The sequence below is a fragment of the Mycteria americana genome, chromosome 5 (assembly GCF_035582795.1).
Source record: "Mycteria americana isolate JAX WOST 10 ecotype Jacksonville Zoo and Gardens chromosome 5, USCA_MyAme_1.0, whole genome shotgun sequence".
NCBI lineage: Eukaryota > Metazoa > Chordata > Aves > Ciconiiformes > Ciconiidae > Mycteria > Mycteria americana.
In genome coordinates, this window is record NC_134369.1 from 15,759,461 (window position 1) to 15,786,490 (window position 27,030).

The 27,030-nt window shown below is 38.2% G+C and overlaps 1 protein-coding gene across 9 annotated transcripts in view; it reads right to left on the reverse strand.

Annotated features, from left to right (window-relative positions):
• The window catches only part of PLEKHA7 (pleckstrin homology domain containing A7), a 172,928-nt gene that overhangs the window by 37,686 nt on the left and 108,212 nt on the right, over positions 1-27,030 (reverse strand). For 7 of the 9 annotated variants that reach the window (XM_075502237.1, XM_075502238.1, XM_075502236.1 and 4 more), the window contains 5 exons: positions 17,445-17,549; positions 15,593-15,665; positions 14,279-14,379; positions 6,919-7,097; positions 4,493-4,978 (listed from right to left, as the gene is read on the reverse strand). In XM_075502237.1, coding sequence (XP_075358352.1) covers positions 4,493-4,978; positions 6,919-7,097; positions 14,279-14,379; positions 15,593-15,665; positions 17,445-17,549 — 944 coding nt within the window. Of the gene's footprint in view, positions 1-4,492; positions 4,979-6,918; positions 7,098-14,278; positions 14,380-15,592; positions 15,666-17,444; positions 17,550-20,938; positions 20,970-27,030 lie in introns of those variants that run through there. The other 2 variants (XM_075502244.1, XM_075502239.1) reach the window with 2 other exon arrangements.

Here is a 27,030-nt window from a genome sequence, read left to right on the forward strand (position 1 = left end):
CATAGCCTCTAATTTCTGATTCTCCATTTAAACATCTGGGGGTTTTGTACTTGTAGTCACTCGCCCATTGATTCAGGATCTCCAAACAGAAAACCATTCTGCTAGACTTGTCACAGAGCAACAGTACAAAAAATAAATAAAAACAACATACAAATCACAAATGAAGAAACTCAGAGCATGTTCATCACTCCACTTGGTAGGCTCCACTCTTTGCATGAGCAGGAGACCCAATGGTGTGTGAACTGCAGGAATTCCACATGAAAGAAAGGGCAGTATGGAAAAGAACATCTTTGTTCAGCATCCAAGAATAACAGAAGCAGGGGGAAAAGAATTGCTAGCAGTGACTGCTGGTAGCTCAGTAGTTGCCTCCATCTATTTCTGCTTGCAGGACTTGGCACTGTTGGGCTGTCTTGAAATATGGATGCTCTTGAGAGGATATATAATTCCTCATGTCAGAAAGCAGAATAACTGCCCTGCGCTGCATGGAGGATTACAAATTCATAAAAGCTCTGCTCCCTCATACCACAGAACCTTGATGTTATCCTCAAATTTCACAATAAAGGTTAAAGCAAGCAGGTAGTATGAACAGGGGCAACTCAAAGATCAACATTTAGTGGTCAAATAACCTCTTTTATTTGTCTAGCTCATTATATCATGTGTACTCCGTATGTTCAGTACTGTACTGCCAATTATTTCCACATGAAAATCAAAGTGGTTGGTAGAAATGTGTTTTCTCTAGATAGGAATGAGAACTGAGAAAGTCTGGAGCAGGTAACGCTTTGAAAGGACGAGAGACAGGCATGAATCTAGGACAGATTCTTTGGTGATTTTTCTGTGGAAGAAAGGGGAAGGGGGCTTAACCATTCCTATACTCCAACCTAGTGGAGCCCTCATGAAGGCATCGGCAAACTACTGAATGTTGCAAACCATTTGTGTGTGGTTATTTTCTAATTGGACATGAAAAGGTAAAGTATTCAGATCAGCAGGAATTACTGGTAGTCGATTAAGTCATCAGGGCTAGGAGCTTTAGGAGCAAAAGCAGTCTGAAAACAAAGACCCCGTGAGTTTTGGGGGAAAAAAATAGTCATGCCTTTCTTCTAGAAAAGGATGCCTTTGTTTGAGAGGAACTAAAAACTGGATGAAAGCAGTACTTTGAGCAGCTGGGAAGTGCCGGCTTCATGCAATACTTTAGCCTGCTAGAAAAAAGAACAAGTTGTATGTGCATTACATTGCACAGGGAAAGTCATATTCAAAGCTGAACTGCAGAGGCAACTGCCTGCATACAGGCAGGTTGTAATTTCTTAGTATATGAAGTAGGGAGAAACCTCCAGCTAAGATGACAGGCTTTAAGCAAGTGGCATCTCTACCATACAAGCTTTCAGACCCTTAAAAATAATTTGCATAATACAAAAATAGGCACTAAGACGGCATACCAATTTCTAGAACAGGGAAGGAACAATGTCCCAAATGACTCAAGTTAGTCTACAGGGGACTCTGCACAATTGCTTTCTCAGGGATCAAGAGTAAAAATGAGCAAAAGCAGATGTTCTTGAGAATCTCTCTGTCTTGAATGATGAGGTATAAAGAATATAAAAAGGAAAGCAGACATTGAAGAGTGAAAAGATGGCCTGATGCCATATTATATGATTATTTGCCATGAAAACCATCCAGGGTCTGCAATGGGAAGCAACCACACAGAAGATATTGTACAAAGAGAAGATAAATGTTTAAAAGAAAACAAATACAATTATTGGAAACATGATTCCCATTCATGGGAATGCACAGAAGCTAACAAAGACAAGTAATGTTTCTTCCTTAAGCAAATCAGGAAGAAATGGAAAGTTCTGCATAACAAGAAATGTTTAACACTGTATTTACAAGGATTCCTCAACGTGACTGCATTTAGTTGGGAAATATTAAGCTTACATTTACCAGATTTATTTTTTTTAGAAGTGTAAATTGATTGTTAGAAATATCAAATTCTTTACAATTATGTATTCACTATGTCTATCCAGGCACTGGAATCAGATCAAAGACTAATAATTTCTGGACAGCTGCTGTTTGATGGTCCTGCCCTGTGATTACTTAAAACCAAAATCTCCTGAAAGCCTCCTTTCAAACCTCCTTCCAATTCTCTAGATCTCTCTCAAAGGCTGGCATGAACCTTACCAAAGCAGGTATTCCCCTTTGCTGAGAACAGAGGGAGGTTCGATGACTACATTGGACACAACTGCAGTGCAGCTAACATTTCATTGTCTAAGAGAGAGCTAGCATTTACTAGTTAGCAAACAATTCTGAGTGCTTTATAAAAAGAGGAATCTATTTGAAAGATCTAAATATCTATATAAAAGGTGCAATCCCTGCAAATAATTATACAAACAACTGCTGTATTTGTGTGAAGCCTCTAGCTGAAAGAGTTCTTTCTCGTCACAATCAACTTGCTGGCAAGCATTGCTGGTTTATACACCTGAGCCAGGAAACAAATAAAACTGTACTCATTCTGTGTTCAAATTATAAAGGCTTCTAAATCCTTGGAGGTTCTTTATTTGTAACAATTCAGGTGGAATAACAATAAACATGGAGCATTAAGAAATAAGTGGTCCACTCATACTTACTAAAATCAAAACAGAATGTCAGTCAAATTATCATCTCTATCTTAAATTTCTATATCCTGAAATCAAGACGACATTTGACAACTAACTTGCCACTTTTATTCATCAGTTAAGTGCATTGCAACAATCTCAGCAGGTTGAGAGAAGGTGCCATTTTAAAAAAATCAATCCGTTAATCTTCAGGAAGGTAATGTGCAATTTATCCTGAATGCAGAGACTATAACAGCATTTGTCAGGGAAAGACAAAGAAAACAAGGTCAACTGAGCTAAAATAGAACATAAAGGAAGTTCTTAAGGTAAGAGGAAAAATTTTATATATATATATATATATATGTGTGCGTGTGTGTGTATGTGTGTGTATACATATAAAGTTAGATTTTGGTTACACCACTGCAGTTAACTCTTACAAAGTTTCACTGAATACTTAACAGCTCCAGCTGAGGTAGCTGTTTTTATCTAGAACAAAAGCTGGCACCTGCAACAGCACTATCTTAACACTACACCTGATACACACCTAAAGCTGATTTACTGGAAAGAGTAATTAGGAAGAAAACAGTACTTCTTAGCTATCAGTCAAGTCTGTTCATTGCCTATATTTTTGATGTGAAAAACATCAACAGAAGTTTTCTGAAGCACTGGCTAGTTAGTTCAATAGCTTTCTGTATTGTTTTAGACTAATACATCTGTGTGTGTAAGAACTAACATACTAAGTACTTTTTTTCATTAAAGTCATATTCTCTCAGGAAGCACTGATTGATATCCAAGCAAAAAACATGCAAGTAAACTGACTCTAGCAGTCTAGAAGAATATTATATAAGATCAAAACTTATGAAAGCTTCTTTAAGGGTAATTCCAAAGATAAAAGAGTAGAAGAATGGACTTCCAAACAGAATTAGCAAGCCTTAAATTTCTTACTGGATCCAAAATGACAAACATTAGCTTCAATAAGCATCAAAAAAATGCCCAAAATGTTTTCTCCCTCCTAAGAACCACATGCTAATGTCTCCATATGTTCTATATTATAATTAGATTTTAGCAAATTTATAAGGTACTAATTCAGTAGGTTACTCATGTTTGAAAAATCCTCACATGCAGCACAGACCCCCAACTGCCTTTCTTGCCACTTGACACAAGGTGATATTCTGAACAGATGCATATATACATCACTTCATTTTTTCAACTGGTACCTAATCTGACTGCACGCTTTGAAAGTAAAGCAATTACGAGATTTTCAAATGGTACAATTGGTACAATTTATGTAATTTTCAGGGACTCAAAAGGGAAAAGAGAATCCTGGAGACCACGGGAACATCCTAAGACCTCTTCATTAACTAAATGCATATACGCAGACCTTTCAATATGTGACGCACACACTGTGACTGAGTGCAGTGATCTGATATAGAGGAGGGAATGGATGTTTGGAACAGGAATAGAAGGGAGAAAAAAAAAATCAGCATTCTTTACTTTTAAGTGGAAAACAAACAACTATAATTTATATTGTGTAGTTGTTTATGAATAAGAGGTAACTAAGGGCTGCACTTCACTTTCTGGCTCTTCAACTATAGCAAATCATAAGAAGTTTTAAGCGTGCACAGGTGATTAAAAACAGTAAAAAAATAGCACTCTAATCTCACTTTTTCTATTTGCAATATAGTGACAACATTAAAGGAATTTGATTAGCCAATCCCATATTGACTTTCCCATGAGATAAACACCTGAAAAATGCCATTCTGTACTGGAGGAGAAAGTAAGTTTTGTTACATACTGTCTCTGTAAAATATCATTCTGATTTGCACTAAAACATATTACTAATACATATTTTCCTTTAATTTAAGAAATTGCCATTTGGCAGTCTATTTAAAGATGGGCCTATTACTAACCTTTTTGTATCTCCTTTTTGGACTTTTACCCACTGCTCCACTTGAGCCATGTTACTTTTTCTTTGAATCTGTTTATCTGGATTTGTTCTGGGAACAAACCCTCTTTTATATGAGCTGGTACCATTCTGCTCCACTAGGCCAGCACTCATACTTAATGAACTAGGAAGCGTTCCATTCTTCTCAGCTGGCTGAGGCTGAGCTACTTGGGACCGCGATGCATTTGTTAAGTCTGGAAATAATGAATCAGCTTCTGTTAACGCATGCTTAGCCTTTCCCTTCTTAGTTTCCAGAGTTTCTTTTCTGTGGATATAACACTCCTCTTCCTCTTTTTCTCTTCTTATCTCTTCACGCTTATCATATCCAAGCATTTCAGCTGATTTTTGATAACTTTCTTTTGTATCTGTAATCTCTGCCTTCCCACACTCTTTACAGGCATCCACATGATTGACTTGGGGAACAGCTTGCTGATCGACTTTTTCGGTTTCTCTGAAAAGAAAATACATGTCAGTAATGAACACTGCTTAATTGTGAAAAGTTGATGTGGTCTTGTTACTATTTTAGAAAGGATATCCACAAAAGCACCTTCTCCAGGCTGTGATAAGTTTGACAGAAGTATGTTAAGGTAGATATATGCAGCAAAACTCAGTTGTTATCTCAGTTAGACAAAAGTTACATTTACAGTGCTATCAAGGACGCAGAAATCATTTATACAATATTAGTATTTTCAGTCATTTTTACACATAGGTATGAAAGAAGTGTTCAGCTTCTGTAATATTACATACAAACAACTGTAAAAAAGAAAGTCTTCCTATCCTGGGAAACACTGAAAACCAAAAAAACAAAACCAAACTGACAATTGCTCATTTCAAAGTCAAAAAAGTCTTTCATATCTTTGTAGATGCCTTAGGGCCTAGTCATTTCTGGCCAAGAGGACAGAACAATATCTACATTTGAGTTAGTACTATCATTGTCCAGGGAATTTCTAACCTGGGGGCTATTCCTGAAAAAAAAAAAAAAAAAAAAAAAAACCACAAAAAAAAACAAAAAACCCCAACAAAACTCCATTGCTCCCAATACATGCTGCAATGCACACTAGTTTATTTATTTACCTTATTGTCTAAATATTTCAAAAATGCTATACCAGAAATCTCGATATTAAACTTACAACATGCTATAAAATGTCTAAGGATCCTAAAAGTTTTATGTGGCTTTTGACATGTAACATACTTCATTTGCAATTTTCTTCATCTCCTTTTAGAGATAAGCTTCCCAACAACATTTTTTTCTCTTACAATTCAATGGAGTGTCATTGATCTCGGAGTAGCACCTCATCTTCTCTGAAACTAAGTTCAGCTTCTTTAAAGCTTTATAGTAAGTGCTATAAAACAATTGTTTTCATTTCAGTCTACTCAGTGTCTCAAAATGAATAGTATACTAAGAGGAAGAACACTGGATCAATACTTCTAACACGCCAGACTTCCCCAATTTTTCTTTCAATTATTCCTATCCTTATAAAGAAGATAAAGAAAAAACAGCTAACAGGTTACATGTTATTTGAAATTTAAATTAAATTCAGAAAATCTTAACACAAAATCATACAGGGTGCAAAGCTCTGGCAGAGATGTTGATCCTTTGCTTATATTTGATTTACCAAAAGCAAGCAGTAGTGTGAGATACTCCGAGAAATGGCACCATGACATTTTAATCCTCACAGCCCCAAGGGTTAAAAGCAGGGTTGTCTCACAGTACAGAGTCTTCTTTCACAAGGAGTTGCAGGGAAAGAATCACATTCCCAAAGTCAAAACATCAAGAAGGCTACATCAATTTTAAAAAGAGGGAAAAACTGGAAGCACATGAAGGTACAGCTGAATTCATTTGCCTCTAGCACTAATTAAGAACAATGGGACAAAGGACATCCTCCTTTTGAAACACTGCTTTTTTTTCTCTACACTGACAAAACCATAAAAAACCTCTTACAAGTACTAAAGGCCACCAAAGTAAGCAAAAAAATAACCAGTTAATACCCGCATAAATGAGTTAATATCCATAATTCTATGCACTTATGATTTACCTATCTTTAACATTCTTTTCCCTCTTAACAAAACCTAACTTTTTAACTGAAATTCCCTAAAAAATTATATATATATACAGAAATTAACCCACGTCACTAAATGTGGGCACACAATTTGTGTGTAGACACAAATACTGAACAGCAGGTTTTCTTAATTAATGTTAGTTAACTAATTTGCAACAGAATGTAAATTAGAAAGAATTATTTCTTTAAAATGGGAATGAGTTTCATGCACACGTTTACAAATATCACTTCCAGAAATCATCACCAATCTGATTTTATATGTATATTTTTATATATATGTATAAATATTACAATTTTTTTTAAAAGCTAACAGTTTCTGTATTGAACTTGCCTCTTCAGTGAAGAGCGTGTTTGCATAAGAGCAGCTTGATTCATAGCCCGGATCCAGCTATTCATATCCTCCTGGGTATCGGCACTGAAGTAATATGTCCGCATCCCTGAATGCTCTGCCTGAGAGCCAATAACAGAATTCTTATTATAAATATATGCCCGCATACCTGTATGAACAGCCTGTAAGAACAAAAACAAAAACAAACAAACAACAAAACAAAAAAGTCAGACAGCCCTTTCATTTCCTCCCCGTCAGAAAATTTACTATAACTTTTCCCAAGATCTTTAAAAAAAACTTTCCAGATTCTTTGACCATTTCTTGAATTTTGGGTAAAATTATTACACTGCCACAATGGGCTGTAGTGCAGCAAACTCAAATGGCACTCTCTGATTTTTACTGAAATTCCTCTACCTCTTTCTCGCACTATTAAACTAAAAGTGCAGCCCTTCTTTTTTTCATAGTAGGAAATTTCAGCTTTTCATTTTCTCTTAACTAATACATTTCACTTGCCATAAATACCATACAAAACAAATTAAAGAAATTCTGAGACATGCATAAGCAAGCCAGTTTTCCCAGCTCATTTAATAAAGCAATTTATTCAGACAAAACACAGACAAAAATCTTACAATTCAAGCAATTAAACTGCTTATGTAAGAATTGATTATAATGCATGTTAAGATCTTTTGGTTAAAGCGTGCACTTGAACCTCCATATTAGCTGCAAAAATCACAAGACTTACTGATAAAGTTAGTAATACTCATGGAATCATCACAGCACATAAAATACTGACAAGTATCTCTGCACACCAAAATACTCCATGAAATTCCACTTCAAACTAGAGGTTATTTGGACATTCCTCTATAAATATATTCAATATTCAAATGTATTCAGTATGCAATGTCTTTGTAACTCTAGGCTAGTTGAATTTAATCAAATCTCATCCACATTTGTATAAGCGCTAGTATAGGTATTACTAAGTTGTATCAGTCCTGAAACACTTGACTACGTTTCCTCAAAGTTACTTTACAGATGTGCATCAGATTAGTAGGGAGAGATTCATCTCCTTACTTTCCAAAAAACTGAAGACAGTACACTCAGCTTGAAAGCTCTTGTAATGATATTAAAACAAAATTAGTAATTTAAACTGCTTTTTATAAAACTAAACCTGCTATCACACGCAAAAGCTAATGGCGTGAAACACTGCTGAGACAGGGGGGTTTTTTAAAAGGAAAAAAATTATCTCAACTTTTTAATTTGGCTACATCTTCTTTTAAAGGTTAAACATATTTCACAAATCTTCCCTAAATGACTGGTCTTTTTATTTTGATGAAATCCTCTCCCCCTCATTATTCCAAACTAAAAAAACCCCACTCTACAACACAGGTGCCTTCAGAAACACAGCAATACTTTTGCCAAAACCCAGGCTATTTAATCCAGTGCAGCCCTCCCTAAATGTTATAACTTCAGTTGTTTACCCTGAATTTCCCAAATTACCATAATCTTAGAGACTCGTATCAACAGCTCCAAAGAGCAAAATATTTGCTTGCTATTACAGTGCTCTAAGTTTTGTGGGAAATTTACTCCCTTTCTATTGCAGCCTATTCTTACAAAAGTGTGAAACATTGCCTTTCCTTTCTGCGCCTCAAGCAAGGAGAGCCTCAGTTTGTTTTGAAAACTGTGGTAATACAGTCTCCCCAGGGGTCAGTCCCTGGCCTGCCATCACACCTGTGGTGGAACGGATGAGACTGCAGCACAACAGCCAGCTAGAAAAAGAAGGAGGAGAAGGAAGAGGAGAAAAGGGTGACATAGAGAAGTCCAAGACTCTCTTCTGCTAGAAAGAGTCTCCGCTTCCCAACAGCACTGGCCGATAAGGGAATATATGGTGGTTTCTCCCTCCCCACCATTATCTGCCTACCTTAACACAGGAAAACAGGACTTACATACATGAAACAGTAGCTCTGATCAATCCGGTATTTAGGAATCACAGGAATTTTTTCATGTTTGCCTGGTTGAGTTCTTTGGGTTTGGGTTTTCTTTGTTGTTATTGGGGTCTTTTTTTTTTTTTTTTGCCATTTTGAGACCATTACAACTGGTCAAAACAAATATGATTTAAAGCATTTAATTCATTGCAATTTATGGTTAGCATCCAGTGTAAGAACAGATGAAAAATTGGCAGCTCCAGATGTAAAGGAAATCAGTGATTTTAATGCTAGACCTTATGACTACAGGGTTCCTTCACAGACCACGTTGAGCCCATAGAAGAAGATGCTAGAATTCGGAAGTGAAGCGACTCCTGCAGAAAAGCAGACTACGCCCTGCTGCAGATGGCACGTTAGGACCCTACCATTCATGGTTATATACTTGCGGAAAAAACCCAGAACCTTGGGTAAGTAACTGCAGAGACTGCATACCACATCAATAAATGGGCTTAACAGCTGTCTGTCTTAATTGACCTGTACATCCTGATCAACATAACCCGTTTGCCTTTCAGGTTCTCTTTCAGTGGTGCATGATGAACACAGCTGAAAGCATTGCCTGAGAGGCTCTAGGTGAAAACAGTATAAAAATGCGAAGCATGTTGCACCATTCTCCCTTGAGAGACTGAAGCTATCACACCATAAACATTCACAGCTTCAAAAGGGGTAACAGAGATGGTGTGTTATTACCAACAAACACAACATTCTGAAGTTCATAATATATCAAACTGATTAAAGGAAAATTCAAATATATTTCAGTTATTTATTAGTAGCGTGTTTTATACGCAAGAAAGCCACTTTGTGCCAATGTCCTGTAGCTGTCACTGCTAGTAGACACAGAAGCTAGCGGTTCTTTTTCTTTTTTTTTTTTAAAGCAATAGCTATTAGGATGACTACAGCATACTAAAAAGCCTAAAACACAGCACATGCGCACACGTACACCATACACACAACAGGGAAAAAATAATATTGGTACCTATTCATGCATTCAGATGCCTTAACGTGGATAGATTGAGAAGAAAAGCAGTCTCTCTCCCATAATGCACGGAAGGAGAAATGGACAGTAAACCCCAAGGGCGTATCAATAGGACAAGACAAGGACAAAAAGTTAAATAAGTTAAATTCATTAAAAGATTCATGTTTCCCAAGAAAATACTTAACCAAAGACCATATTAAAAGTAACTAATGCCTACAGCTGTTACATTCACCTCCAATAATTCAAAATTCCTAGAAGAGAAAAAGCCACAGTTCATAGGACAATGGGATGGGGAGGGGAACAGTTTTCTAATAATTGTGATCTTTCAAAGTTAGTCCTCTCAATAAGCTATAAAATACAGGAAATTCTCCTTTCTCCTGAATTTCAATATTCATGAAACATTTATGAGCAAAAATTGAAATAATACTCTGAGCCTTCACTATAAACACAACAGCACACTACAATCTAACCCACCTTTCACTCTCAAATAATATTGAGGTTTTTCAGGATTTCTAGAAGGTAGAATCTTCCCTTTTCCAAATTCTAAAATGGCACCTCAAATTTACAGTCCTTGGCAGTTCTTTACCTGACTACCCAGAGCCAGAGAAGCTTTATAAGCAATATGGGAGCCTAAGGAAGCAACAATGATCCAGAAAACATAAAGGAACAAGCTATGTCAAAATTTTTTAGGAAAACCATTGAGATCGAAGAGAAATAGGTAAGAAGTTTGCCCTGGTCTCAGGACGTCTAACCAATGAACAGATACTTCCATTAGTAAGTCTTAGAGTGTCAATAATGAAAATATGTTTAAAAACAAGCTGCAGGAGCATCTTCTGGAAGTAATGATTTGGCCTGGCTTCCCAGGCTCTGCCCTCACGCTGAAAGGGTATATCTGAAAAAATTTAAGGGTGGTAACAAAATAAAAAGGAGTAATTTATATCTCCAGCGCTACTTCCTGACTCTTACGGGAACATCAGAGCTTCTTTCATTGACTTTATTTGGTAGCAAGATATGCACCTAAATACAAAAATTGCATAAATACAAACATACTTGCATACATTGTCTTTGCATGAAGTTTTGTTGTTTTCTTTACAGCAAACATTGGTAGGCCTTCCAAGTTTCTCACTTTGTATTACTGTCAGATTCATATAAATTACTTTACATTCAGTATTCTCTCATATATTTTAACACATATAAGACCAATTAAAAATAATTTTCATGATTGAGGACAATGAGGCTTCTAAAGAGACTGCAATGACATTAACCTTCCTAAAATGATACTACTCATGTTTAAAATCGTTGTATTATTAAAAAGTACAATTATCTATTAATCACAGGGAGTATTTCCAGCTGTATGTTAATGTTGTGCAGACTTTTTCACATTAAAAACTGTACATTGGATTTGTGCTCCCTCACATTTGTATCAGAAAAAAAAATTACTGTATTAAAAAATATAGCAATTAGATTAATTAAATATCTTTAAGATGTTAGCTACTGAACTAAATATGCAGTAAGGATCCTGAGTTCTAAAAGGCCGTCACACAGCTTAATGACAGTAGCTTACAACTAGTCACAGCGCTTTGCTTGGGACAAATAAACAATGTGAAAAATTCGTCAAGATAAATACTGAAAAGCAGAGTTTCTAAACAAAACAATTTAACATACATACTGCTACACTTCAAAGTAGGCATTTGAACAGCCTGTATGCAGTTTTGCAGGCCTGTAATTGCTAAAGACCCAGAGACACAAAAGCTTAAAGCTGGGCCTTAGGAGATGATGAAAGGAAAAGAATTTTGAGAACTCCTACGGTGTACATTTTAACAATTAGCAGGGTTTAACATACATCCTAGTGAGCATGTATTTTAGAAACCACCTTCTAACTGAATCACATGCAAAAAGCATCCATGTATTTGCTAAGTAAATTTCTTTCCTTTAGTTTTACAAACCAAAATATTGAATTTTTTTGCAGTTTGACTGCTTCCCTAACTTCAAAAACTCATTGTTACTTAAAACAGCCATTTAAAATGAAAGCCAATATCTCTGTTACAATATCTCTGTTACAATATCTATTGTAAGAGAGGATTTACAAGAATCTGAAAAAATGGCAGGCCAAATGTAAAAAGTGACATGGCACATTCTCCCACTCATTCGGGACTTAAATTTGAAAAAGTCTTATCTTTATTTTGGGCATAATCTGCTTGTGTTTTCTATTTCTGGCTGCACTACGTCGTGAGACAGAATGTCTGTCTACACTCTGGATATCAAAGTGTACTGAATAGATTAGATAAAGGTAATGGCTAGTGAGTGATGGAATGCCAGTACGGCCATGCTCCTGCCGCCATGCGCCCACAGCCGTGACCACTGAACATCAGTGTTGGATGGGGTCCATGCGACAGGAATCTTACGAAATTCTCCTACTGCCCTAGGAGTTGGTTCTAAATAAAATGAACCTGCAGCATCAAGCCTGCAGTCAATCATCAAACACCTAAAGCAGAGTTAAGATTGGCACAACAAACTAATACGTGAAATGTATGTTGTGGATTTTTTATATAGGTTTCTAGCATAAAGTTTCTTTTGCTATTAATTCCCTGTTTCTGTATCAACTTTTTAGTAATGACCCTATGTTGAAAGTCTCAGGTTACTGGCTCATGCTGATTTTCAGAAAGAGACTCAGATTACAGACTTGGTAGAGCTCATATAGGAATGATATCCTAAAAGGAACAGGGGAAGTCTGCACTTGCTTCTGAAAACATTTAACCATGATCACAACCATGGATTCTACTCCGCAGGAAAGGAGAGGCACAACTTGGCAGTGGTGACTTGAGAGCTTGCCTATAGAACATACTGCTTGGAAACTACGTGTGTGTGTGCATATGTGTATATACACACACACACACATGCACAGGGGTTTTTTTTCCCCTTATCACTGAGAGTGTTAAACTGGTTAATAATCCTAATATATACATTTGATTAACATTTACAAACATCTTTTCAATAAAATAAAAAGCCAATTTTTTTTTTTAATTCTAAAGCAACTAGATACTATCGCTACTTTCTTATCTCCTTCCCCAGTCTGCACTAATAGTTATTCAAGAGAAGTAGAAGCCTAGAAGTACATTGGGTCCTTCCCTTTCAGTATGTGCTTCTCCCTAGCAAAAGGCTCTAGAAGAGGAGGACTTGATGAATTACACTCATTAAATATTGGAGTGGAATGTTTTTCTTAAACAAAGGTTCCTTTGTAGCTTGTCCTGCTATCTCATGTTCAATGCATTTGAAAAAGTACAATAAACATTTCCACAAAGTGCACTGGGTCTTTTTTTCAACACATTTCCCAAGTTAATATTTGTTTAATAAATTTCAAACCATTATCCACCTGAAATTAGAACCCAAAGCAACAAAAGGCAGTCTACAATTTTAAAACAACCCAAAAATCAAAATGCAAGAGAAAGTCTAAACTGAGCACACATTCTTTGTAATTTCAGCACAGAAAAGATTTAAACAAAAAGTGTCCTTCTAGATCTCCTAAAGTATACCTGATCAAATTCTGATCTCTAAATTTACTTTTTTTGAAGTACATAGCTCATTTGCTTGATAGAAAAACAGGTTCTGCTCCAAGTATCGGTAGAATTTAAATCTGCAACATACACTGAAGTTTCTAAACTTTGCCTTAGTGCTCCAGCTCAGACAATCAATTGGAGTCAGGTTTCTCCACTGTCAAGAAGGAATGTATGTTTTTATTTCATTTTCATAGGCTTTTATAACAAAGAATAGAACTGTAAATTATACAATTATTTTTTTTTTAAAAAGAAAAAAAACCCACAAAACCAACCTCAAACTATATCAAAACAAGAGTATTTTTTCTTTAAAAAACTCCATGTCACTTAGGACGACTGTTGCTCCACCCAAAGAAAGGAGAAAAAAATTGGTTACTCTTTTTCCCCTTGAAATGAGGAAGTTATACGTCAAAAGCTACAGTGTTGTCATTTTCTAACTGCGAGAACTGAGCTAATTATTTTATTTAAAAAAGAACACAATGAAACCAAAAGACCATCAGTCCAGTATGAGATTAAGTACTCTATAAAGAACAAATGACAACTTTTCTTTCCATTCGTATACATGGATAAGTACTGGAAGAACTTATCAATACTAATTTCTAATTTTAGAAACAGAATCTTTACTCACAGACACATTATTAAGCTCTAAAGACACACAGTTACAGACATAGGAATGTCAACTCATAAGCAACAAAGAAGTGCTATGTCACATTGGAACAGGCATTCAATAAATCTGTCTACTTTAAAAAAAAATAAAATGGGAAAGCAGATGATATTTCTGTTTACAACAGCATCTTTTCTAATGCAAATAAACATTTAAAAATATAATTAGCTAATAAGCTTTGTAACTGTACCTTAAAAGAAAATTTGCGATTTATGCGATCTTCAGGTCCAACTGGAGATATTACGTAACTAGGCAATGGTATGCTACCCAAAACAGATTCTTCTCTGCTGTCTGTTGAATTAAAAAAAAAAAAAAAAAAAAAAAATCTAATTCACTGCACTTTTCAGTGGGGTAACAATACATTCTCCTTTATGGACACACAGACAACAGGCATTAAGTAGAAAGAAGAGCGGTTGAGACCGGATATAAGGAAAAGAATTTTCCCCATGAGGACAGAGCAGCAGCGGAACAGGCCAACCAGGGAGGGTGTGCCATCTCCATCCTTGGAGGTTTTCAACTCCTGACTAGATTAAGCCCTGAGCAACCTGGGCTGACTTCTTTGCTGACCCTGCTTTCACCAGGTGGTTGGACTAGACACTTCCTGAAGTCCCTTCTGACCTGAATTTTCTTATGACTCAACACCAATAATACATGGAGAAAAATATTTTCTTTTAAAGAAACAAGATTGAATTTTTTTAAAAAAAGATCAGTTTGGGTTTTTGTTGAGGTTTTTTTGGGGGGGTTGATTTTTTAGGTTCAGACAGAAGAAGAATACACTTTGACAATAAAGCTTATTGTGACAAATGAACTCTGACAGGCTGCGTAACACGACGGACCTTCCATTTAGCATTCTATATCTAGGCTAATTGCTATAATTAGGAAACCTCTATTACTGCTGGCTCCAAAGTGATCAGCAGCAGAAATGCAGTGCCTAGAAATATGAATTTGAGTTTCATATTCTGTAAGGCTTTCCAAAAATTGTAACACACTACAAAATATTCAAAACTTCAAAATAACCTTATGTCATACCATTATTCCCAGTTCAGGCTAAGATCCCATCTAACCTTTTTTGATAGAAATACTGGATCCAGAAGTTCTCACTCTTACATTGCCCCTTGGATTAAAGCTGAATCAATACCCTTATCTAGCCATAGGGCATTCTCAAAAAATCTGCTGTCCAAGCATAAGCAAGTACGTAACACAACGCAGACCAGAGATGGGATAAATCTTAAACTGGTATTGCTGCCAAATGTTTTGCAACGTAAACCTTGGCATATATCAACGATAAGTTATGTGACAGAAAATCATACAGCACCCCCTTGTTCCCTGACTCTGGCCTGAAATTTGCTGCGCATTATAGACATATGAATAAAGTAATTGTTTCACTATGCATCTTCTCAGAATACCTAACTATATCTGAAGAGGTCAATTAGTTTATGTTTGCAATGTGATTTGAACAGGTGAACTGTTACAGACTAACTCAAAAGAGCTAGTATCTACTCACCTTTGTAGTAAAACAAACAATAATCAGCAAGCACAAACCATCGTCTTTTCCATAATCGCATTCCAGAGCTATCCTGAAATGCAAGCAATGTGATACACTTTTCATTTAAGGAAAGTTAACAGCTTATCATATCATGCTGTACCAGTGAGTAGTTTACCAGAAGTTTACCTAAATATGGTATTAATTGCAAAAACAAGTGGTTTATATTTTGGCAAAATATTATGTACTAAGAAAGATAAGAGGAAAAACATCCAGCTATAAAATAATCAGGGTAGAATATTCAAACTGCTAATTTTCATTAAGTAATTAAACTCACATCCCAAACAGCATTCAGATTAACCTTATACACAACCAATGCATATTTTATCTAGACAGATTTATCCTGCAGTAAAGAAACAAAGTATGCAGCTGGATGGCACAAACTCCAACAAGGATTGCCTGTAGACCAAGATGAAAATCACTACACAGCTGTGAAGTATGACCTCACATTTCAGACAATGATCCCCTATAATTCTAGAATCAATATCCCACGTTACCCATGCCTAAAATGTAATTTAATCTAGTATTCCTTAGGAAATAAAACAGGGTGCATTATGTGTAAATTTTAATGAAGTATAAAATAATATGCCTGTGGAGATATATATATAGAGAGATATATATATATATATATCACCTTGTCAAAATGGGTAATATTTACATTGAAATTAATTTTAGAAGCTTGCAAAACTGCCAGACTGTATCCTAAGCAAGTACAACTTATTCAGCTGAGGGAGACTTTGATGAGACCAGCAGCACAGAAAGCACCTTCAGGCTTTAAGTGCTTGCAAGTAGAGGAAAGGGGAGAGAAGGAAATAGCTAGAGGAATGCTGTATATACTATTTCCCTTCTTCTTTCTGCAGTCATATTAAGTATGCAAGGACTTTATTCCCTTTCTTTTTTCATGCTACAATGCTGTCAACACATACTGTGTCTGAGTTCTGATTCTGTCCTGAAAACTAATGGACTTGGGTAGTGGATGTCAACAGAGTTGATAGCAGAATACAGCTCTCCATGCAGGAGGAAGCGGATGCCTGTCAGCAATTTCACTTTCCTGTATATGTAGAACCATAATTGTAAGCCTTAGATTTCAGCCTTCTCCTACTCGTCCCTAAACCTAGCTGCTGGATCTCTGGTGATAATCTGATGGACGCTGACGGCCAAGTTAGAAGCAGGGAAGTATTTGCATACAACAAACAGCTTTATTTACTTTTTTGCACTCAAGGATGTGCTTCTGTCAGCTTAAGAGTTCAAGATGCAGCAGCTGTAAAATTCTGTTTGTTGGACAAAATCCTGTAATCCAACCTTTGCTTGGACACTGGTCTTGGTGACAGGATCCCTGCCTCCCTTCATTTTCTCCCTCCTGCTTCTGGAGAACAAAAGGCGTATGGGTTGGAATTCAGCCTTTGGTCAGGGTACAAGGGCATAAACAAGCAGATGGAATAAGGGCTTCACAGCCAACCTCGGGTTTATAGTGTGTTCTGAGGGAGACTGAGGTCAGCATGGCAGCAAGCCAGCAGGATAAAACAGGGAAAACAAACAGATTTAGACGACAAAGTTATAGCCTCAACATTTAACCATGATGGCGATGTCCACTTATCATTGTTTCCACTTCTGAATCAAACCTGTATGTAAAACTTGATTTTCACACTTGCTCAGCACAAGCCCCTCATTATGGAAGCTTGTAGGAGAACCCAATACTGCCCTGCATCACCAACATTCAAGGTTCTGTTTTTTCAGCTACTTGGAAGGCACTTACTTTTACTTGATGATTGTATTGAAGTACACGAACAGAAACATAACATTACATGGATACCTGTTTGTGTAGCCAGCCTCTTACTATAACAGGAACATTGGGATTCCTCCTGATAGCTTGTTCCCTCTTTCCAAAGCTATGAACTTTGTTTCCAGCCTTCACAACCTGTAAAGAAGTATAATGTAGCAGTGGTTTTTAAACTGTACTGAGACTCATTTCATACTACAAATAACCTCACTGCAGTAATTCATACTTCATTACACAGTAACACAGTATTTATAGCATTTTCAAGGGCAAGTAAATAGACAATGATATTTACAACATAGCAAAGTCAATCTCTCACTTTCAGCAACCTATCAGTGCCAAGATGGCCTGCCAACTTCCAGCTGAACAGCAGCAGCACTGGAGACTGAAGCCTGAAAGGCAGAACTGCTGAAGTTTTAGTGTGCTTTGGGAAGTATTTTTGAGTGCACTACAAGAGCTGCATGCAAGTCTCTCTCTGCAACACGGTACAAGTCTCTTACACGTGCAGGACTCTGTGCGCATGAATCCTACTCTTGCTTTTTGTTGTTTGGGGGGGGGGGGGGGGGGGTGTTGGTTGTTTTTGGTTTTCTTCCCTGTTTAAATTCAAACAACATTGATAGCTTAATAAAATACTTGGACTTTGACCCTGCAAACAAAAGGAGAAGACAGAGTGATGCTGCTAAGGAAGAGACCTAGAGGCAGTGAGTGGAAATCACAAGGCCTAGGTAATGGTTTGTGTTTTACTGCAACCTCAGTTTTGACTCACATGGGCAAAACTATTTCAAAAACAAATGAGGAAAGCCTATCAGTGTGTGAAAAAGACAGTGAGAATCTCTGGATGAATAATCTGCCTGTTCTTGTCCAATCTCAGCATAGTTTGCTACTGCAATTGCTTTAGGAACCTGAGGTGCACAAACCACCCTTATAGTTGCTCCCGACTTCTCCAAGGAAAGAGCTGTCCAGATTCACTCTCTGTCTCCTTCCTACAATGTCTCCTTTGTTTGAACCTCTCCTCTCAGCTAGTCAGGGTAATGATGCTGTGTCAGCTGCAGACAAACAGCAGCTCTGGAAATGAGCACATTTGTCATACACAATCTCAGCATACTGCTTCTGCCAGTCAGGCAACATCTGGACTAGAAGACAGCATATATAATAATAAAATATTCTAGCAATATATGATAATATTAAATGGATTCTGTTAATTTTGAGGCCAGGCTTTACCAACCTGCACTAAATTTCACACATTTCAGTAGACAGGATTAAGATAATAGCAATAAACAGTAAGAAAAAAAAAAAAATCCACTTTTTCTTTGGTGATACAGCATATAAAACAGCAATGTAGATTTAAAACTCATAAGGAGATACCAAAGGGCAGATTTGACTAGGTAATTTTCCTGAGGTCTGTTTACCAGGAAGCAACATCCTGCTTTCAGCTCTGCTGAGAAGTCAGGTGAGCTGCATGTCACAGTCATTTCTGTGAAACGCCCTGACACTTAGGAGACAGGAACAATGCCAAGTATAGGCTTTTCCCTGGGAGTGACACCTCACCTGACACTTCAGTGAGAGTCTGCACAAGATTTACCCGCAGCCCAGGGCAGCACAGAAGATTACCTGAGCAGCCCAGCTGCCTAGGGCCAGCACAACCCTAACAGGCCAGGTTGTAAAGAGCAACAGGTTTCTGAGCAGATGCCCCTGGCATTCAGCTGGCAATAACCAGTTCACAGTAAAAGCCAGGTGAGGATGGTATCACCGAGGTCTCCCAGCCCATTTCTCTGCCACACCTGTGCTAAGGCACTCAGCTAACAGGCTGCAGAGCACTAGCTTTGTGCAAACACAGCATGTCAATTATGACCACAAAATCTCTTTCAGTACTCACTCACAGACCTACAAGCAGCAAGTCCAAGACTAAAGGAAGGAAGAAATAAGATGTTAGGCATCTTGTGTTTGCTATTGAAAATATTTCGAAAGATAACTTGTGAACCTGCGTCCAAATATAACTTTAAACGAACGCTCAAAGATGTATCATGAGGACAGCAAGCTCTGGATGATCGTATGATCACCAGGCCAAGCCATATATATTTCCTCTTAAGAAAAATGAGAAGTAATCAATTCAGTCAAGATTTTAAAAAACTGTTGCCAAATGTTAGATGCCACAGCTACATTACAAGGGTGATGAAAAATCATGAGGCCCAAACTGTTTAAGGCTCTGAAAGTCAAAAATCTGTGCTTTGCACCTGAACAGAAATCAATTTACAAAATGTACAGAATTTAGTTTCCTAATTTTTCTTTCTCATATTTATCCTAGGAAGCGTGGATGAACAGAGGAACTGATCTAGTTCCTCCTTCTAGCTAAAGTATAGCTGATCTAGCCTGACAACAGGGTTTAAATTTGATTTTTTTCATCAGATCCCCTGTCAGTGATCAAGCACTTTGATTCTCTGACCTTATTTAATTTAAAAAAAATGCAGACCACAATGTAGAAAAGTCATCCTTGGACTTGGTCAAAAGACCAAACAATTTCTATTACATGGGAGGGGGAAAAGTTTTCCTAAGGCTGTATATTCTATATCAACACAATACCCATTAAAGAAATGAAAAATAATTTTATGGTGCTTTATGCAATTAAAATTTTCGTATCATCTGTAGTATTAATAATCTCATTCTGCTCTGGAATAAAAGAAAGCATAACAGATACTGCATGTCAGGCTTTGCTTCTACTGGCTAGAATAAAAAGTTAGTTTAAAAAAAAAAGGTATATTTTTAAAACTCTTTGTCTGTACTGCAGTAGTCTTTTCCTAATTTAAAATATTCTGATATCATTATTGTGTGTTGAAAAATGCAGGTCAGAGCAGCTGCCTGTGCCACTGAAGACAAAGAAGTTGCTTTTTACTTCAGTACATTTGTTATGCTGGCTTGTTTGTGAATGACTCATAAGTTTTTGCAAAAAAACCAAAATGTCAGGAGCCAAAATTTTCAAATCCCTTTTCATCACTGCATCATCTTCTTCCGTACAGTAGCCTCTAGCTGAGGAGGAAAATTGCTAACTTAATTATAAAATGTGATTCTTTTTTTTTTTCCTAAAACTGGACAGTCAAAAAAAATGTAAACAGCCTTTCATTTGGAACAGATTTTCTAAATAGCAAAAAGGAAGACTGTATCTTGGTAAAAATACGCATATATATATATAAACACACACATAAGAGAACACATAACTTTCAATCTACAGGGAATTAAAAAAAAACCAAAACAAAACCACAAACCAACAAACAGCCTACAAAAAACCCACCTGTTTACGTCATAAATTCTTCCATTCAAAAAATCTCAATGTTTCACTAACAAATGAACTCATGCATCCTTTCAGTATCTCTAAGTCAATTAGACAAAATCCTTATTCTTCAGACAGGAAAAACCAAAACTCTCAGAAATTCCTGCTCTTAATATTGAGCATTCATCTACAGTGGCCCTGAACTAATCCCTGTGTTTTACACTCCAGCTCCACACAGTCCCACAGAGCTGGCACCATTGCCTACCTGTCACCATTGCCTGTTTCTCTCAACTGCTAGACACGTTCTCTATTTACTTGTTGTAATCCTCACCAGTTCATCCTGGAAAAATACCAGCAACTATCAGTGTCATCAACAATTCAATTACTTCTCTTGCGCATAATCCATCCAAAATGCACTCTCAAAACTAAAGAGTAATAAATACACTACACTACTATCCTTTATACTTTCGACTTGGCCAAAGTACTGCGTAGCACAGTAACATTTACAAGCTTCCATTCACACCATCAGATGCTTTAACAGACTAAATTCCAAATGTACCTTACTCTCAAACTGAAACAGATCTTTATTCCTCTATATCCTTCATTTGTAATCAATATAAATGGCTTTTAATATGGTTAATAATGTAATTGAATTGGCTATGAACAAACAGACCTTTGGGATAGAGAACAATTGTGGTTTATCAGCATGCTCTTTTGCTTTTTATTCCCTCAACTCCATACCCCTCAAATTTCAAAAGGAAGGGCAGACTGCATTGGTCTAAAGTCTTCAGATGACTTATTCAGACAATGCCAGCACCAAAATGGTGGGACTGACCCCAAGAATCTATGCATTTCTGCAAAACTGCCCATCTCAGGTGTCTTACAAAATGAAGCCTTATATATTTATATACACATCAATAAAACATAATGACATTTTTATAAGTATAAGCCTCATTTTGGCTTTTTTCTTTTTCTTCTTTCCAACATGCTCCTCTTGTTGTAAACTGTACAACTAACACTGTTGGACAGAACATGTGAAATTCTCTTTCCAAACATTTACTTTTTATTTCAGAAGTTTTATTCAATCCAAGTTCAGACCTGAACACTGCAACAAACAAACCAGATGTCTTCATCTCTTTCATCTTGAACTGAGAATGACAAATCTGCTGTACAGTTGGAAGCTTATCTTCCCCCTCCACCGCAAATGTAGCAATTCTTAGCTGTCAACTTTCTGCAGAAGAATCAAGTGGAATGCAATGTACCTGTTCTTGCACTTTCTGATTTGGTACTAATTCAACGTGCACAGCTCTATATAAAAATCAGTTTGAATTTGACCAGATTTCCAACACTATACCTACACAGTTCCATGATGGCATTTGCAGGACAAAATTATGAAAGCATTTCATAAAAGATAATAATTAGCTATGGGTAGCTAGAGACCTTTGCCATGACCTGGGGAAAGGTGCCAAGAGGCACCTTTCCATAAAAGATCATCTTAATATATTTTCATAAAGGATACTAAGATAAAAGATAAGGTCATAAAAGAGAGTATCTTTTCATAAAAGATAATAAATACCTATAGGTAGCTAGAGACTTTTGCCATGACCTGGCAAAAGGTGCTAAGAGGCACCTTTCCCCAGGTGCCTCTGCACAATAGATAAAAGGCTCTAGAGGTGGAGGACCAGTCAGTGGACGACGAGGATGTCAATCCATCTACACCAGAGGAACAGCCAAGACCAGAAAGACATACCCCCCCATATTACTACAATCTCCACAAGGACAAAAAGATGTGTCCTAGTTGTAGGAGACTCCCTGCTGAGGGGAACAGAGGGTCCAATATGTCGGGCAGACCCTTCTCATAGGGAAGTGTGCTGCCTCCCAGGAGCCCGGGTTAGAGGTATCGCTAGGAAACTTCCTAGCCCGGTACAGCCCTCCGACTACTACCCATTACTGCTCTTCCACGTGGGAGGTGACGAAGTTACAGTACGTGGCTCAAGGGAGATTAAAAGAAACTTCAGGGCCTTGGGACGGTTAGTGAGGGAACCTGGGACACAGGTGATTTTTTCCTCCTTTCTGCAATACTGGACCTGATGGTCACCAATGCAAGTGAGCTCATCAGTGATGTCAAGATTGGAGGCAGCCTGGGCTGCAGTGATCACGCACTGGTGGAGTTCACAGTCCTGGGGGATATGGGACAGGCAAGGAGTATAGTCAGGACCCTAAATTTTAGGAAAGCAAACTTCCAGCTCTTCAAGGAGTTAGTCAGTAGGACCCCCAGGAAACGGTCCTCAGGGACAGGGGAGCAGAACAGAGCTGGCAGATCTTTAAGGATGCTTTCCATAAAGCGCAAGAGCTCTCAGTCCCCAGGGGTAGGAAATCAGGCAAGGAAGGGAAGAGACCAGCATGGCTGAGTTGAGACATGCTGGTCAAACTAAAGAGCAAGAGGGAACTGCACAGGCAGTGGAAGCAGGGACAGGTAACCTGGGATGCTGCCCGCTTGTGTAGGGATGGGGTCAGGAAGGCCAAGGCACAGCTGGAGCTGAACTTGGTAAGGGATGCAAAGAATAACAAGAGGGGCTTCTACAGGTATATCAACCAGAAAAGGAAAGTTAAAGAAAGTGTACCTCCACTGACGAACAAGAATGGTGACCTAGTATCAACAGATGAGGAGAAGGCTGAGGTACTCAACAACTTTTTTGCTTCAGTCTTCTCTGGCAACCGCTGTCCTCACCCCTCCCGAGTCAATGGACAACATGTTGGGGACTAGGGGGGTAAAGCCCCTCCCACTGTAAGGGAAGATAGGTTCATGACCACCTGAGGAACCTGAACATATATAAGTCTATGGGACCTGATGAGATGCATCCCAGAGTCCTGAGGGAATTGGCTGATGTAGCTGCCAAGCCACTCTCCATGATATTTGAAAAGCCATGGCAGTCAGATGAAATCCCTGGTGACTGGAAGAAGTGAAACATTGTGCCCATCTTTAAAAAGGGTAGAAAGGATGACCCTGGGAGCTGCTGACCTGTCAGCCTCACCTCTGTGCCTGGGAAGATGATGGAACAGATCCTCCTAGAAGCTATGCTAGAGCACATAGAGGACAGGGAGGTGATTCGAGACAGCCAACATGGCTTTACCAGGGGCAAGTCCTGCCTGACCAACCTAGTAGCTTTCTACAAGGGAGTTACCACATCAGCGGACAAGGGAAAAGCAAGGGATGTCATCTATCTGGACTCCTGTAAAGCCTTTGACACGGTCCCCCACAACATCCTTCTCTCTAACTTGGAGAGATATGGATTTCATGGATAGACTGTTCAGTGGATAAGGAATTGGTTGGATGGTTGCATCCAGAGGGTAGCGGTCAACGGCTCAATGTCCAGATGGAGATCAGTGACAAGTGGTGTCCCTCAGGGGTCCATACTGGGAGCAGTGCTGTTCAATATTTTCATCAATGACAGCCAGTAGGATCAAGTGCACCCTCAGCAAGTTTGTACGTGACACCAAGCTGACTGGTGCAGCTGACACACCAGAAGGACAGGATGTCATTCAGAGGGACCTGGACAAGCTGGAGAAGTGGGTCCATGTGAAACACATGAGGTTCAACAAGGCCAAGTGCAGGGTCCTACACCTGGGTTGGGGCAATCCTCAGTTTCAATACAGGCTGGGGGATGATGTGATCGAGAGCAGCCCTGTGGAAAAGGACTTGGGGGACTGATGGATGAAAAGCTGGACATGAACCAACAATGTGCGCTCACAGCCCAGAAGGCCAAACGTATCCTGGGCTGCATCAAAAGAAGCATGGCCAGCAGGTTGAGGGAGGTGATTCTGCCACTCTGCTCTGGTGAGACCTCACCTGGAGTACTGCGTCCAGCTCTGGAGCCCTCAGCACAAGAAGGACATGGAGCTGTTGGAGTGGGGCCAGAGGAGGGCCACGAAAATGATCCGAGGGCTGGAGCACCTCTCCTATGAGGACAGGCTGAGAGAGTTGGGGTTGTTCAGCCTGGAGAAGAGAAGGCTGCGGGGAGACCTTACAGCAGCCTTCCAGTACTTAAAGGGGGCCTATAGGAAAGACGGGGACAGACTTTTTAGCAAGGCCTGTTGTGACAAGACAAGGAGCAATGGTTTTAAACTAAGGGAGGGCAGATTTAGACTGGATTTAAGAAAGACATTTTTTTACAGTGAGGGTGGTGAAGCACTGGAACAGGTTACCCAGAGAAGTAGTGGAGGCCCCATCCCTGGAAACATTCAAGGTCAGGTTGGGGCTCTGAGCAACCTGATCTAGTTAAAGATGTCCCTGCTCTTGCAGGGGGGTTGGACTAGGTGACCTGTAAAGGTCCCTTCCAATCCAAAGCATTCTCTGGTTCTGTGACAAACAGATGAAATGATTCATGATTGTGTCTCAAGTCTGTATCTGGGAACTCACTCTTTGAAAGAATGATTATGGAATTCATGGAAGAAAACATTTAGAAATAGATGAAAGGATCTTAGAATCTACTCTCCCCGTGCCAAAAGTCAACCTCAAAATGGAGGACAGACTTTACAGCCTTTGGTCTCATTGCTAGTTCACTTGAATTAATTTTGTGTTAGGCTGTGAAGGAATTTAACAGATCTCCTTCTGACTCTACAGAACGAGAGGAGTGATTTCAAGCCTGGAAACACATGCAATGATGAAACACAGCATATATAAGAAAGATGTTGGTTCTCTGTATTAATCAAAACTCCAGTAAAGTATTTATTGAGGGCCTGCAGCAGGATGGATCTTCTATAAACAAACTTGGTGGAGAAGAAAAGTACAAGCAAGCCTTCTACAAGAGCTCTATTCAAAGTCTAAAGCTGCCATGTAGTAAAAAAATAATGCCACACCTGGGAGCCTGCCAGAAGCATGCGTGGCCACGCTTATACTGGACTGCAAACAAAATAGAAGCAGAGACCAAAACCAGACCAACTGAAGTTCTGGGAGGTGATTCTGCATATTCTCCAAACTGTGATGGAAAGAGCATTATCCTCACCTGTAGCTGTGCGGTTCTGATGTCTCCAGTGAACTAGTCTCTAGCATGTGGGTGGCCCTGTAAGTTGTATCCAGTCACGATTTTTGATCTCATTGTTTTGCAAAGCCTGATTAGATCAGGGCAAATACGTGACAAAGGGAAGCAGCAGGAGCAGATGATGGAGGATACACACTTTTTGGCAGAAGTGTGATCCTGGATAAGGTAAAGCCAGCTGCATCACGGGAGAAATCCCCAACTCAAAGCAGAGTATCAGGTCCCCATTAAGTTTGCTGGTTTTAAGAGTGAAAAAATGAGCCTTCTCCCCCTAATGCTGGCTTCAAAAAAATCAGAATAAGGAGGATAAATACAGTAAACACAAATGCCCAAGTACTTTGGTAAATTCAACTGCTAGAATATCAAAAAGAAATGTATCAAGTAATTCAGGTAACCTACTAAGTTCACTGTTTCCAGTGATACTTTCATCTAGCACTTTAAAGATAAATGTATTCTTGAGATTTGACACATGACAATCTTTGTGTTGGTCCAATAACCTATAAACCTTTGATCTAAAAAAATAATATTTTTTTAGCTTTTCATGAAATGGTTTTCTTCAATTCAAAACATTAGAAGAAGACTGTACGTGATTCCAACTCAACAAAAATATCTTTGCAACCAATTTGGCAAAGTCCTTTCTTCAACTCAATTACTTAACAGGCTTCACACTTTTGCATTTAAAAAATACCTGAAAAGTTTAAAAACTGCAGACAAATTTAAGAAATCTATCTTATCTCTGCTAATTCTTCCAGTATTTTTTTGCATCTTTTTATCCAGCCCCCTCCCGTTCTCACTATACTGTAATTTATTGTAAGGTCAAAGAAGCATTAAAATAGTTGGTGACACTTCAAGTACAGCACTCTATTATATTTTGTGCAATAATAAACACAGGCCCTTTGTCAATGCCAAATAATGGATTTTTCTATTATTAAACATTCTGTGTGTAAACTTGGCGTCTGCACTGTTTGTGCACTACAGTGATGGCATAAAAGAATCTAAGTTCTTACTAAGAGGAGGAACAGCAGTAAGGTTTCATGGAAAATTAAGAACTGCAAATTACAATTCCTGGTATTCTGCAGCACTTTTTGCCATATACACTGGACTATCAAAAGACTTGCTGGAATACTAGTATTACAGATACTTACTTCCATTCTTAAGAAGCCTCTCAAACTTTACATGTCACAATAATCACTATTTTTCAAATTACTATTCAACATTGTAATGTGGATGTACAGTGCTCCTATGCTGTAAAAAGGTTTTTGCCTGGGTAGGAAATATTACCTCTTATTTGAAGTAAGTTATTAGACTTCTAGGCTAA